The sequence below is a fragment of the Xenopus laevis genome, chromosome 6S (assembly GCF_017654675.1).
Source record: "Xenopus laevis strain J_2021 chromosome 6S, Xenopus_laevis_v10.1, whole genome shotgun sequence".
Classification (NCBI taxonomy): domain Eukaryota; kingdom Metazoa; phylum Chordata; class Amphibia; order Anura; family Pipidae; genus Xenopus; species Xenopus laevis.
The window spans coordinates 23,556,684-23,570,652 of record NC_054382.1 but is presented as its reverse complement, the minus strand read 5'-3'; the positions used below and the strand labels follow the sequence as shown (position 1 = coordinate 23,570,652).

At 40.5% G+C, this 13,969-nt stretch overlaps 1 protein-coding gene across 1 annotated transcript in view; it reads left to right on the top strand.

Moving 5' to 3' along the window:
- The first annotated feature begins 5,042 nt into the window (after nt 1-5,042).
- The window catches only part of LOC108719670 (zinc finger protein 804B), a 256,418-nt gene continuing 247,491 nt past the window's right edge, over nt 5,043-13,969 (top strand). Inside the window, exon 1 of the mRNA XM_041568299.1 lies at nt 5,043-5,716. Coding sequence (XP_041424233.1) covers nt 5,603-5,716 — 114 coding nt within the window. The 5' untranslated portion in view covers nt 5,043-5,602. The remainder of the gene's footprint in view (nt 5,717-13,969) is intronic.

Sequence of the window (13,969 nt, the reverse complement as noted above, 5' to 3'; positions counted from 1 at the left end):
CTCTCCGATGCTTGAGAACAGTAACACCGTAAACGATATATTTGTGTTTTAGCACAGTCCATATTAATGCTGTCACGACCTATGAAAAAAGCACATGAGTTATGTGTTCTTCATTAGCCGAGCTCTGTGCTTGTGAGCAATATGTGCTTAGTCGGGAAATATCACTTCTTCTGAGCATTACATAATTGGCAACACGATGAACGCGGCACTAGAAGGATAAAGTAGGAATGTGAGATGCACAAATAAGAAGGTTAAGTGGAACTCTGCTTGTGGCAAATAGCCCAAAAGGGATTAGCCGTCAGGCAGGGATTGTTCAGATAGGCATGCAGAATGTCCCAAAAAACGCTGGCGTGTTTTCTATATTATGGGTGATAGGCTGAAAAAGATAGAGAATTTTTTTGGGGCTCCCCTCCTTCCCCCCTACATTTCCTAACTCATGGCAACTTAATTATACAGTGGGCACATGTGTAGGGCAAAAAAAAAATGTATTTGATGTTTTGAAGGTTTCCCAGGCTTGTGTAGTGATTCTACGTATTCCTCCATTGAAATTTGAATTTGGCGCCGTATGCAAATTAACCTTCGCTAGCGTAACTTCGCTTCACTTAGCGAATCAACGCTAGCACAACTTCGCAACCTTACGCTACCCCTGTGCGCAACTACAAATCTTAGTGAATTTGCCCCCTACTGTCACCGGCACCCTCTAGTGGTGAATCTGTTGCTATTTTCCCCATAATGACCTATTTCTAGAGGGCATTCTTAAAGGGGTTGTTCACCTTTGAGATAACTTAAATTATGATGTAGAGACTGATATTCGGAGATGATTTGTGATTGTTTATTATTTTTTATTATTTACTGTTTTTGAGTTATTTAGCTTTTTATTCAGCAATAATAAAATAATTTTGCATTTTAAGCAATCTGGTAGCTAGGGTCCAAATTCCCCTAGCAACCATTCATTAATTTGAATAAGAGAAGGGAATATAAATAGGAGAGGGACTGAATAGAAAGACGAGTAATAAAAATTAGCAATAACAAAGCATGTGTAGGCTTGCAGAGCATTTGCTTGTTAGAAGGGGTCAGCGACGCCCATTTGAAAGCTGCAAAGAGTCAGAAGAAAAAGGCAAATAACTATAAAAAATAAATAATGAAAACCAAAGCAAAGGTTGCTTAGAATCGGCTGTTTTGTAACGTACTAAAATTGACCTTAAAGGTGAACCATGCCCGGAAAGTCATTACTGGTCACTGAACCAAATATTCTAGAATGTCACCAGAGAACAGCCGACTACTTCTTACCTGCCGCTGGGGTTGTTCACCTTTAGATTAACTATTCGTATGATGTAGAGAGGGATATTCTGAAACAATTTACAATTGGTTTTCATTTGTTATTATTTGTGTTTTTTTAGTTATTAAGCTTTTTATTCAGCAGCTCTTCAGTTTGCAATTTCAGCAATCTGGTTGCTAGGGTCCAAATGACCGCAGCAACCATGCATAAGAGACTGGGATATGAATAGGAGAGGCCTGAATAGAAAGATGAGTAATAAAAAGTAGCAATAACAATACATTTGTAGCCTTACAGAGCATTTGTTTTTAGATGGGGTCAGTGATCCCCATTCGAAAGCTGGAAAGATTGAGGCGATAAAGGCAAATAATTCAAAAACTATAAAAAATAAATAACGAACACCAATTGAAAAGTTGCTTACTATAACATACTATTGACATACTTAAAACCAGTGCCCACCTAGAAACTGATACCGGCTGCATTGCCAATTCTAGAAGGAGTTCTGATATCAGATATGGGACCTGTCATCCAAAATGCTCGGAACCTGGGGTTTTCCGGATAACAGATCTTTATGTAACTTGGATCTTCATACCTTAAGTCTACCAGAAAATCATGTAAACATTAAATAAATGCAATAGTCTGATTCTTTATATCTTAGCCTGAATCAAGTGCAATGTAATGTTTTATGACTACAGAGAAAAAGGAAATCACTTTTAAACATTTGGATTATTTGATTATAATGGGAGGCAGCCTTTCTGTAATTCGGAGCTTTATGGATGACGTATTTCCGGATAACGGATCCCATACCTGCATTTAAGAGTATTTCTGGAAGTTCACACCTTTTCTACATAAGCCCAATTGAATCAGCTCATGTCAAACAGGGGGTATGTTTTTCCCTTTAAGAATCACATCCTTATTTATTCCTATAGAGCTGCATATCATTTGCATACAGATTGGTTGGTGTAGAGCCTATCAGATCTAATGTTACATTGCCTAGAGTCTCTTTTAGAAATAAGACAGTGAAAGCCACATGCAGCCGTATAGAGTGACTGGCTCCCAGTAGGAAACAATTCCAATATGCAGGAATCCCAAAGTAAATGTAACCAGTTGAGTTCTACCACCATATTCCTACTCACATATCTGTACATAAGAAACTTCTCTCTAATTAGAATTTGAAGCTGCCATATTTCTCTTTTCACTCGACCCACCTGCATTCTTACTCACTTGGACCCACTACCCGACCCACAAGTACCTTATCGGCAACCCGGACCCGCTGACCATCAATTATCAAGAAGTGCTGTCATTGTAAACCGGAAGTGACATCATCGGAAGTAGGCGTGATCAGAAGAATCGCTATTGAGAAACCCGCGGCCTGACCCGAGACCTGCTGATCCGTCTATACCCGCACCCGGAACTTCTACCCGTAACCAGCAGGGTAGCAGCTGGTTTTTGCAGGTAACCCGCGGGTACCCGACCCGCTGCAGGACTCTGGTGTAGTTTTTATTTCTAAATGACACTGTTTACACTGCAAATAATTCACTCTACAATATAAAATTTCATACCTGAACCAGCAAGTGTATTTTTTTGTACACTTGCTGGTAATATTTTGAATATTTTGGATACTTGTAATATTAGTGTGTAGGTGCATCTCGGGTCATCTTGCCTGGTCATGTGCTTTCAGAAAGAGCCAGCACTTTATGATGAAACTGCTTTCTTGCAGGCTGTTGTTTCTCCTACTCAATGTAACTGAACGTGTCGCAGTGGAACCTGGATTTTTCTATTAAAGGGGTGGTTCACCGTAAAGGTAACTTTTATTTATGTATGTTATATATTATGTATAGAACGGTCAATTCTAAGCAACTTTTCAATCGATTTTTATTATTTATTTTGTATAGTTTTATAGTTATTTGCCTTTTCATTTTGACTCTTTGCTGCTTTCAAATGGGCATCGCAAATGCTCTGTAAGGCTACAAATGTATTGTTATTGCTACTTTTTATTACTGATCCTTCTATTCAGGCCTCTCCTATTCATATTCCAGTCTCTTATTCATATCAATGCATGGTTGTTAGGGTAATTTGGACCCTAGTTTCCAGATTGCTTAAGATGCAAATTGAAGAGCTGCTGAATAAAAAGCTAAAGAACTCAAAAGCCTTCAAAAATTAAAAATTAAAACCAATTGAAAATTGTCTCAGAATATGACTCTCTACATCATACTAGCAGTTATCTCAAAGGTGAACAACCCCTTTAAAGGACCAGTAACATCAAAAATTTTTTTTTAAAAAGTCGTTAGTATACATCGGAAAAAAAAACTACCAAGACAAATTAAACTTTAAAATTGCAAAGTCTTTATTAAGAAATAACTTACCAAAACTCTGCTTGTACTCCTCTTCAGAAAGCGATCGGGTGATCCATTGTGCGGCGCTCGATTTCTCCTCCCTGCCTTCCTTACAGGAGATAACCAGGGAGGAGAAATTGAGCCCCGCACGATGGATCGACGCTGTGTCGCCTTTACTGAAGAAGAGCGGAAGCAGAGTTTTGGTAAGTTAGTTCTTAATAAAGGCTTTGCGATTTTAAAGTTTAATTTGTCTTACTGTTTTTTTTTCTTCTATGTATACTAAAGAATTTTAAAGGAACAGTAACACCAAAAACTTAAAGTGTTTTAAAGTAATGAAAATGTCATGCAGTGTTGCCCTGCACTGGTAAAACTGATCTGTTTGCTACAGAAACACAACTATAGTTCATGTAAACAAGCTGCTGAGTAGTAATGGAGGAAATTGAAAAAAGGCTATATGGCACAGGATAATAAGTGGATAACAGATAACATTATGTTCTACAGAGCTTATCTGATGTGTAACTTGTCTTTTCTCCTTTAAATAGCTTCCCCCCATGGCTACACTGCAGCTAAACTATAGTAGTGTTTCTGAAGCAAACACAGCAGTTTTACTAGTGCAGGGCAACACTGCATGATATTTTAATTACTTTAAAACAATTAAATGTTTTGATGTTACTGGTCCTTTAAGTGCTGTTCTTAGCAGGGAGCTGTTATCTTGTGTTAGTGAGATGCTATCTGGTCACCTTCCAATTGTTCTGTTGTTTGGCTGCTGGGGGGTAGAAGGGAGGGGGTAATGTCACTCCAACTTGCAGTACAGCAGTAAAGAGTGAGTGAAGTTTATCAGAGCACAAGTCACATGACTGGGAGCAGCTGGGAAACTGACAATATGTCTAGCCCCATGTCAGATTTTAAAATTAAATATCTGTTTGAATCTTTTTAAAAATGGATTCGGTGCATAATTCTGCTGGAGCAGCACCATTACCTGATGCACTTTAAAAATAAACATTTTTTTTCCCCATGACAGTATCCCTTTAATAAAGGAATATTATGCTTTACTATTAAAATCAGTCTCCCCATTATTTCCAGGACAGCAGGAAGAGAGTTAAATATTGGCAGCAGGAAAGGCAGAATGTGTGTGTCTGTGAGCAGGATGGCACTGGCAGAGTAAAGCACCCACACATACAAGCAAAGCAATCACCCACATACTGCAGAACAGCTCCAATGAGCCAAGGAGAGACAGAGGTTAAATGGCAATAAAACGTGGATTATGAGGGTATTCTGGTAAATTCTATATTTGGCTTCCCCTAAACTGGAAGTCCCTGTTGCTCTTGTGAATTAGGACCCTGCAGCTCTCTCTCTGCTTAATACTGAGCCAGGGCTGGAGCTGGCAGGTAGCAGAGAGAGAGAGAGAATGGAGAGATGGGGGTGGAGAATGGAAGCGGCAGTTGCTCAGAGCTCCGAGCTAGACACACACAGAGTGCACGGAAAGCTGCGAGTCTGCTGAAAGTTAACGTGGTAAATGGGGGCGATTAGACGCTCCTGGCTTTGTCAATGAGCCAACAAGCTGCTTCCCTATCGCTGAGCGCCAGTAGCAGCCAGTGAGTCCTGCGCTTTTGTCCACAGATTGCTTTTGTCACTCCAGATTTGGGAGAAGAAGAAATAAAGGGGGTCGCTGTGCTGAGAGGATGGGCTGCCCACAGCATGGGGACTCTCGGGTTTTGGGCTACTAACCCGGACAAGCGGATTATGATGTGGCTCATCACGTTCATTCAGTGACAGCCCGAGCTCCATCTGTGGATCTCACTCGCTAACTGTCATTTCCGATATATGAGCGCTACTGTCACATTGCTCACAGCGTTGGACGCATCGCATGGGGCAGGATCGGACCGGGGAGCGGTGGATGGAGCTGTCTGCCCGCTGGGCATCATAGTCGCTGCTGCCAGTGCTCGTCTGGCCCACCCCGGCTGCGCACATATGGGAGAGTGGAGTCCGCATGGCGTGCTATTACCTTGTCATCAGCTCCACGCACCTCAGCAACGGACACTTTCGCACCATCAAGGGAGTTTTCAAGGGGCCTCTCCGCAAGCCTGACACCTCCTCACTACCGGTAACGCCATTTCTTCCCTTATTCCTCCCCCCTTACCCTATTCCTGTACAGTCGCGCTGTCGCAACTGTCGCAGCTTCACTTGAAAAAAAGTTCCACCTGCCCTAGAGACACTTCTAACTTGTTCTTTCGCTCTTACTTTTTACCTTTTCATTGTCCCAATGTCAGGGGTTTCCTTTGTACATAGTTCCCTGCCTCTGCTGGCGTCACTTTGTCCATAAATGACGTCATACTGCAATAATCGCATATTTTTTGTTGTTTTTGTTGTTAGAATACGATTCATCGAATGAATACTGATCCCTGGTCTCAGCAGCCTTCAACTGCCTTGGAGATATTCATGTGTTTGAATTCTGCCACTAAAATGCATAAGAAAGTAGATAGCATTACAATGATCCTACATGTCTATTAATAATTGGCATTAAAAGGATTATTAGAAGCAATTACAACCACTGGGCGAGGGGCTTTAAATGACAGTAGCAATGATCGTTGGCATCTGAGTAGAAAAAGTTGCTTTTGAACTTTATTAGATGGGCCAAGTGACTGATCAATGGCAAGAGTAGAGGTAGTGTGAATGCCACTGTGAATGCTTCTTGGTAGTATTGGCAAGAGCAGTGATTCCCAACCTGTAGCTCGTGAGCAACATGTCCCCAAAACCCTTGGATGCTGCTCTTAGTGGCCTCAAAGTAGGGGCTTATTTTTTAAATTCCAGGCTTGGAGGCAAGTTTTGAAGGCATAAAAAACAGATGTCCTACTAAACAGAGCTGCCAGTCCACATAGGGGCTACCAATAGCCAATCACAGCCCTTATTTGGCTCCATCAGGAGCATTTTTCATGCTTGTGTTGCTCTCCAACTCTTTTTACATCTGAATGTTGCTCATGGGTGAAAACGATTGGGGATTCCTGGGCAAGAGACAGAGAGCGCACAGACTTCTCCCAAATGGGGTTTTACTGTTACCTTAGTGGTACTAACACCCGCCCCCGCACACCTGCGTGCTGCTCATTCGTTTCCCAGGGATGTATCTGGGGGAGAAGCAGGCGCGGGGCGGGAGGTCTACATTTGCTGGCAGTTAACCTAAAGATTAACCTAAATTCACAGATGTTCATGGAACCGCCATAATCTGCTTAAACTGCTGTCAAAAGCTCCAGTTTAGGGAAATGCGTCAGGGCTGGAAGTTTCAGGGCAAGGTGTTTAGCAGCGAGGCAGCGGCGTGCCATCGGGAATGGAGCAAATCCTGGAAGCTTTTAAGCAGTGCGTTTATCTGACTCTTCTCCTGCCTTGGTGGAGTGGTTATTAGAGAAGGGGCTGAGGGTAATAAATAACGTTGCAGATAGAAAACCATGGCCTGTAGAATCAATAGCAATGGCCTGGTGCACTTATACAGACAGTTCTGTGAGCTTTTACACATAATTACATGGCTCTTGCAGTGTAACACTTCTCAGTGCACTACTTTCCCTGCATTCCTTAATTATTTCATAAAACATTTATGTAAATCTCTCCTAAAACAACTATATGAGCTTACATAGACAGTCACCATTATATTTTCCCTGCGCTAATTTCCCTTTCTACCCAGTGTCCTTATCTATTAATACAAGTATCGGATCTGTTATCTGGAAACCCATTATCCAGAAAGCTCCGAATTATGACATGGCCCTTTCCCATAGACTCAATTTTAATCAAGTAATTACTTTTTTGTTTGAATAATTGTAATAATAAGACAGTATTTTGAATATTATTCCAACTCAAATATAATTAATCTTGGAGGTAAAACAATCCTATTGGGTGTGATTAACGTGTAAATCATTTTTTAGTAGACTTAAGGCACGGGGATCCAAATTACAGAAATATTCCTTATCCAGAAACCCCCATTCTGGATCCAGAAAGCTCTGAATTACTGAAAGGCAGCCTCCCATAGACTCCCATTATAATCAAATAATCCAACTTTTTAAAATGATTTCCTTATTCTCTGTATTAGTAACACAGTACCATGTACTTGATCCAAACAAAGGTATAATTAATCCTTATTGGAAGTAAAAGCAGCTTATTGGGTTTATTTAATGTTTACATGATTTTCTAGTAGATTTAAGGTATGAAGATCCAAATTACGTAAATATCCATTATCCGGAAAACCCCAGGTCCTGAGCATTCTGGATAACAGGTTCAATACCTGTATAACATTTGCCTGTAAAACTATCTAAAAGCAACAACCTCAGTGGAACCATTTAGACACTACTTTCCCCACCACCCAATATCCTTACTTCTTCATATAACATATAAATACACTTTCTACTTCTCTCCAAAAACTCACGTGAGTCATAGTTATAGTAACCCTTGTGACTGCACTACTCTCCCTTTCATACCCAAATATATTTATGTAACATTTGCACACAGTTTGTGGTTCTGTCTCAGCAACAATGTCAATTTACACAGGTATAGGATATGTTATCCGGAAACCCATTATCCAGAAAGCTCCGAATTATGACATGGCTCTTTCCATTAGACTCCATTTCAATCAAATAATTACATTTTTTAAAAATAATTGTAATAATAAGACAGTACTTTGAATATTATGCCAACTCAAATATAATTAATCCTTATTGGAGGTAAAACAATCATATTGGGTGTGATTAACGTGTAAATCATTTTTTAGTAGACTTAAGGCACGGGGATCCAAATTACAGAAATATTCCTTATCCAGAAACCCCCATTCTGGATAAAAGGTGCCATGCCTGTCTATTAATGTGACATTTGCACACAGTTTGTAAATCTCTCTAACAGCAGCAGTGTTAACTTATATAGACAATATTTTAGGTAATCTCTCCAAAACTGTGAGCTCTTATAGAAATTATAGTTGTTGCAGTGTAAACTCTATTACTCTCCCTCGCTGCCCGATTATGGCATTGGCACAAAACTGTTTGTAAATCTCTACAAACTGCCATTTTTCCTAGTGGTATCACACTGTTCCCCATATATGAATATATGAAGAATAACGTCCTGGAGAGTATCAGTCATTTCAGGCAGGCATGTGCTGAGTGTTACCTACTGTAAACTTTTCTGGAGGAAATTGACATCTGGATGCTAAATCTTCAACTCAAAACACCCGGGCTGGACTAGCAGTCCTGGAACCACTCTGTTAGGAACCTGGGGCATAAATAAGCTCCGTCCTGGACTTTTCCAGGTATCCTAGTAGTGACCTCTCATAAATATATATATATATATATATATATATATATATATATATATATATATTATATATATTATACAAAAAAGGGACCACACTCACAGGACTTGTTTGGTGCAAAGAAAAGCTGGTTTTATTCTGACGTTTCGGCTCCTATACTCGAGCCTTCTTCGGGAAGTTTCAGCCGAAACGTCGGAATAAAACCAGCTTTTCTTTGCACCAAACCAGTTCCTGAAGAAGGCTCGAGTATAGGAGCCGAAACGTCGGAATAAAACCAGCTTTTCTTTGCACCAAACAAGTCCTGCGAGTGCGGTTCATTTTTTGTATCATTTATATTGTGATATAACCAGCACCCAAGCAGCTGACGATTCTATCGAATCTATGCAGGGTCAGACTGGAGCTTTGGGGGGCCCACTGGGTTCCAGCACATCATTGTTTTCTTTTGTGGGCTGGCAGATCGGGGGGAGCGGGCCGGTAGGGACCCAAGAGGGACAGGGCACACTGTGTATTTTCCCGGTGTTCCGTCGGCCCAGTCCGACCCTGTATATATATATATATATATATATATATATATATATATATATATATTCACATCACACAAACCGCACTCCAAGGACTTGTCAGGTGCAAAAAACAAATGCCTTTATTTCAATGTTTCGGCTCTCACACGCAAGCCATCTTCAGGAAAGTATATATATATATATATATATATCGGAGGTCAGCTTATCATGCTCAGGAAATGTGATAAAGACAAAAAGGTTAACGACACAGGTACAATATGGTTACTATCAAGTGCTGAATTAAAGGTTCAGCACCTTAAGTCTTAACCTTTAATTGCAATCTGTACTTGTAGAAGAAAAGAGATGGTATGGGACCTGTTATCCAAAATGCTTGGGACCTGGGGTTTTCCAGATAACGGCGCTTTCTGTAATTTGGATCTTCATACCTTAAAGGGGTTCACCTTCCAAACTCTTTTTTAAGTTCAGTTGTTTTCAGATTGTTCCCCAGAAATAAAGACTTTTTTCAATTACTTTCCATTATTTATTTTTTATACTGTTTTTCCAAAATCTAAGTTTAAAGTTGAATGTCCCTGTCTCTGGTGTTTTGAGTCTGGCAGCTCAGTAATTCAGGTGCAGACTCTAAACTACTACAATTTTGCAACATTTAGTTGATACATTTCTCAGCAGCATCGCTGGAGTATTAGCAACTATTGTATCAATTCTAACAGCTGCCTCTAATGAAATCAAGGGATTCTGCTATTCAGGGACAAAGATAAGAAATGAATCCATTAAATGTATCAATATAGAACTGTTTATGGGGTCGGCGACCCCCCTCCCAGAGCTGCTTTAGAAAGTGAAAAATGACACGTTACACTTCAATATTAGACAAACAGTCACAAATAGAAACCAGAAAGTAATTGGAAAAAGTCGTTATTTCTGGTGATCTATCTGAAACCAATTAGTTGTTTGAATGTGAACAACCCCTTTAAGTCTACTAGAAAATTATGAGAAAATTAAATCAACCCAATAGGCTGGTTTTGCTTCTTATAAGGATTAAGTATATCTTAGTTTGGATCAAATACATGCTACTGTTTTATTATTACAGAGAAAAAGGAAATCATTTTGAAAAATTTGGAATATTTGAATAAAATGGAGTCAATGGGAGATGGCCTTTCCATAGTTTGGAGCTTTCTGGATTATGGGTTTCTGTATAATGGTTCCCATACCTGTATCTAGTATGTAGGAACCTTACCCAGCTGTTGCTCTGAAAACTCCGTCAGGCAGCCAATATACTGTAATATGATGGAGTTGATATTCTATAGCAGCGGTATGGAAATATTTAGGTTCACAATCCTGAATGCATCCAAAGCTTCTCATCATTGCAGATATTTCATACTTGAAAGTAGAAACCCCCAAGACAAATAAGAGCTTGGAATTCCCTTCCCCTGGGTTTCCCTACAAAACAACTCTGATTATTACACTTATAAATATGAATACATGAGTAGATACATAGTGAGTGTTAAAAACAAACCCACAATTAGATTTTTCTATAACTTGAACTGCTATATTTGTTCATCAGGGGAAATTAACTGAGCTTGGCCTGAGAGCACAATCCAGAAGTCCCATTATGTAAGAAGGTTAATCATTTACAGAGGATTCAAAACAAAATAACAAAAACTCCCACTCCCATCACAACTTATTCCATCATTTTTTCCCTTAACAGCATTACAGAAAACTGAAGGCAGCAAGGGCAGTTTTTGGTAGGGCAGAATGGGAATTTGCCTTGGGCATTAGATTGCCACCTTGGCGAGAGGTGGTTGTTGGTAAAATTGTCAAAAGCATTCAGTAGAAATGCATTTTTAGTATTTACACCAAGGGTGTACAATATTGAACCATTCAACTGCTGTATAATCACAACTTTCATATCCTACTAGTAACTGAGAATCTTTAGGCTCAAAATGCCTATTTGAACTTTTTTTAATCTTTATGTGTACAGTAGCTTTGCCCATTCCAGTCATTTGTAAACTGCAAAGTGAGATTCTGAATATAGTATTATTTGTTTAGTTATATAGCACTGACATATTCTGCAGCACTTAACAGAGATTATGCATCATTCCCTTGCCCCAGTGGAGCTTACAATCTAAGGTCTTTTTCACGTTTATACATACTGTCGTGAATTTTACCAGGAGCCAATTAGCCTGCCCAGGGGTGCTTCGCTAATGAGGTGGCAGCGCCCCACTAGGTACCAGGGGCAGCAAAAATGCTGCTCCTGGTACTTTAAGAGCGAATTTCCAGGGGAGGGGGGGCAGCAGCAACTGCTGCTGCCTCAGGCGGCGGAGGGGCCAGGATCGCCCCTGAGCCTGCCTGTATGTTTTTGGAGTGTGGGAGGAAACCAGAGTACCTGGAGGAAACCTTCACACACTCCTCGCATACATTGTCAGACTGGCTGGTCGGAGACCCACCAGGGCTTCCACCACAGGGCACCCCAACCCCCGCTCTGGCTCCCCTGGCTCTACCACAACCCCCTCTCCAGGGACCCCCCTTAGTCACAACCCCCTTTCCGCGCAAACCGCACATACATTTCCTGTAGTTAGGGCCGCGATCGGGGCTGGAAGAGGGCGAGATCAGGAGCAGCGCGGGCCATAGATGGGTGCATATTTGGGATGACGGGCCCAGCAGGTTTTTACCTGATGTCCCGCTGACCCAGTCTGACTCTGCTTGCAGATAGTGCCCTGCCTGGACTCAATCCTGGGTGCCAGTGCTTCAAGGCACTGGCACCACTGTAATGCCCACAGATATGTAATGGGTAAAAGAAATCTCTATAGCAGTGGCGTAACTAGATGTTACTGGGCTCGGTAACTAGAGCCTCAATGGGCCTTCTACTATTCTGGGCCCTACTGCAACTTCCTCTGTAGTAACACCCTTTCTGTATAGCTTTATTGGTCCGTATTGGTCCAGTGTAACAGTGTTATCATGAGATGGATCTTATGTAAACCTTGGTCTTTGGAGACTGCATTAACCAAGGGTAACAATATTAAAGCATATACTATTTATATATGGATAGAACTGATCTGAACCTCTTGGGTACCAAGCAAGCAGGGCATACGTAGAAGGGGTAATATATCCAATCAGTATGATTTACAGTAGGTCCCCTGAAATATGTTGCCATAACTCACTGGATTCCATCTCGGCATACTTGAATTCATTGAGATAAACGATATTGCTCAGTAGAATAAAATAAGCCCAGTGGCCATATTGATAATTATTGATGTATAATTATATAATAATAAGCCTTGGTTTTTGGAGAATGCATGAACAACAATATTCAAGCATATAATATTTATATATGTTTAGTTGGAATATTTGCATATATAATACTCCCTGTAAATGTGTTTAATGAAATGATCGTCATTTTAAGAATTCTTTGTCTTTTTTTGAAATCGAGAAATATATGACAATACTAAACAGTCTCCCCTGTAATCATAGTTCCAACCAGAGAAGGCCATCTGAAAGTTTTCACGTTCCTCAACCTTCGAGAATAAAATGGCACAATCAGTGGTTAAGATAAAACAGATAATTTATTACAATAGATTTGATTGATGGTCTGACCCGGCTTGACATAACCTGATTAGATAGAAGGATAACTTGTTAGAAAGCGTTCATGTTTAGCTTTCTGTAACGTTGCTACAAATAGCACCATTCATTAAAAAAAAAAAAAGCAAAGTGAATTTGCATTCTTGGCTTATTTACTGGAAGGGAAATTTAGAGTGTGTGTTTTAAAATATTTCCCACCGGTAATTCATGCAGATTTGCTTATTTTTCCATTGGTGAAAGTGACTGCAGCATTTAAGAGTAAGACAGATACTTGAAGATAGTTAATCACTAACGAAGCGTGTAATATCAAGTAAAATCAAGTAAAATTTTATATTTATATAATATGTCTATAGAGAGAGGGAGAGAGGGAGAGAGAGAGCGTGCACGCCTGGATGCCCAAGCCATATAGCGATGGGTAGGTGAGTAATATTAAAGATGTGGGTGCTGAAGCCAAACAGTTAATAGAGTCATTATTAAGCCTATTAGCTATTGGACTCAGGAACCCACATTTTTCTCTTACTCATATGGGCACCTATGCCAAATATATATAGGGGTGAAATTTAGTGTCCTTCCACCCTGGGCTCAATGCTTCTTCTCAAATTGACCCATGAGCAATACAGAAACTATACTATGTATGTTCTGAGCTGGTGGTAATGATACTTAACAAGTCGCCCTTCATTTAGCTCTGTTGCTGGATTGTGCTGCAAGTTTAGGTGGTAATTGGCATTTGGAAATGGCTGATCCTTACCCTGGCACAGAATCTTACCAACCTACAACCTAAAGGTGGCCATACATGGAGAGATCCGCTCGTTTCACGATGTCGCCAAATGAGCGGATCTCTCCCTGATATGCCCACCTTGAGGTGGGTAATATCGGGATGATCCGATCGTGGGCCCTAGGACCCAACGATCGGATCCTAACGATGGGTAACGGGCGGTCGGATCGCGGGACTGCATCAAAGAACCGATGCGGCCATGATCCG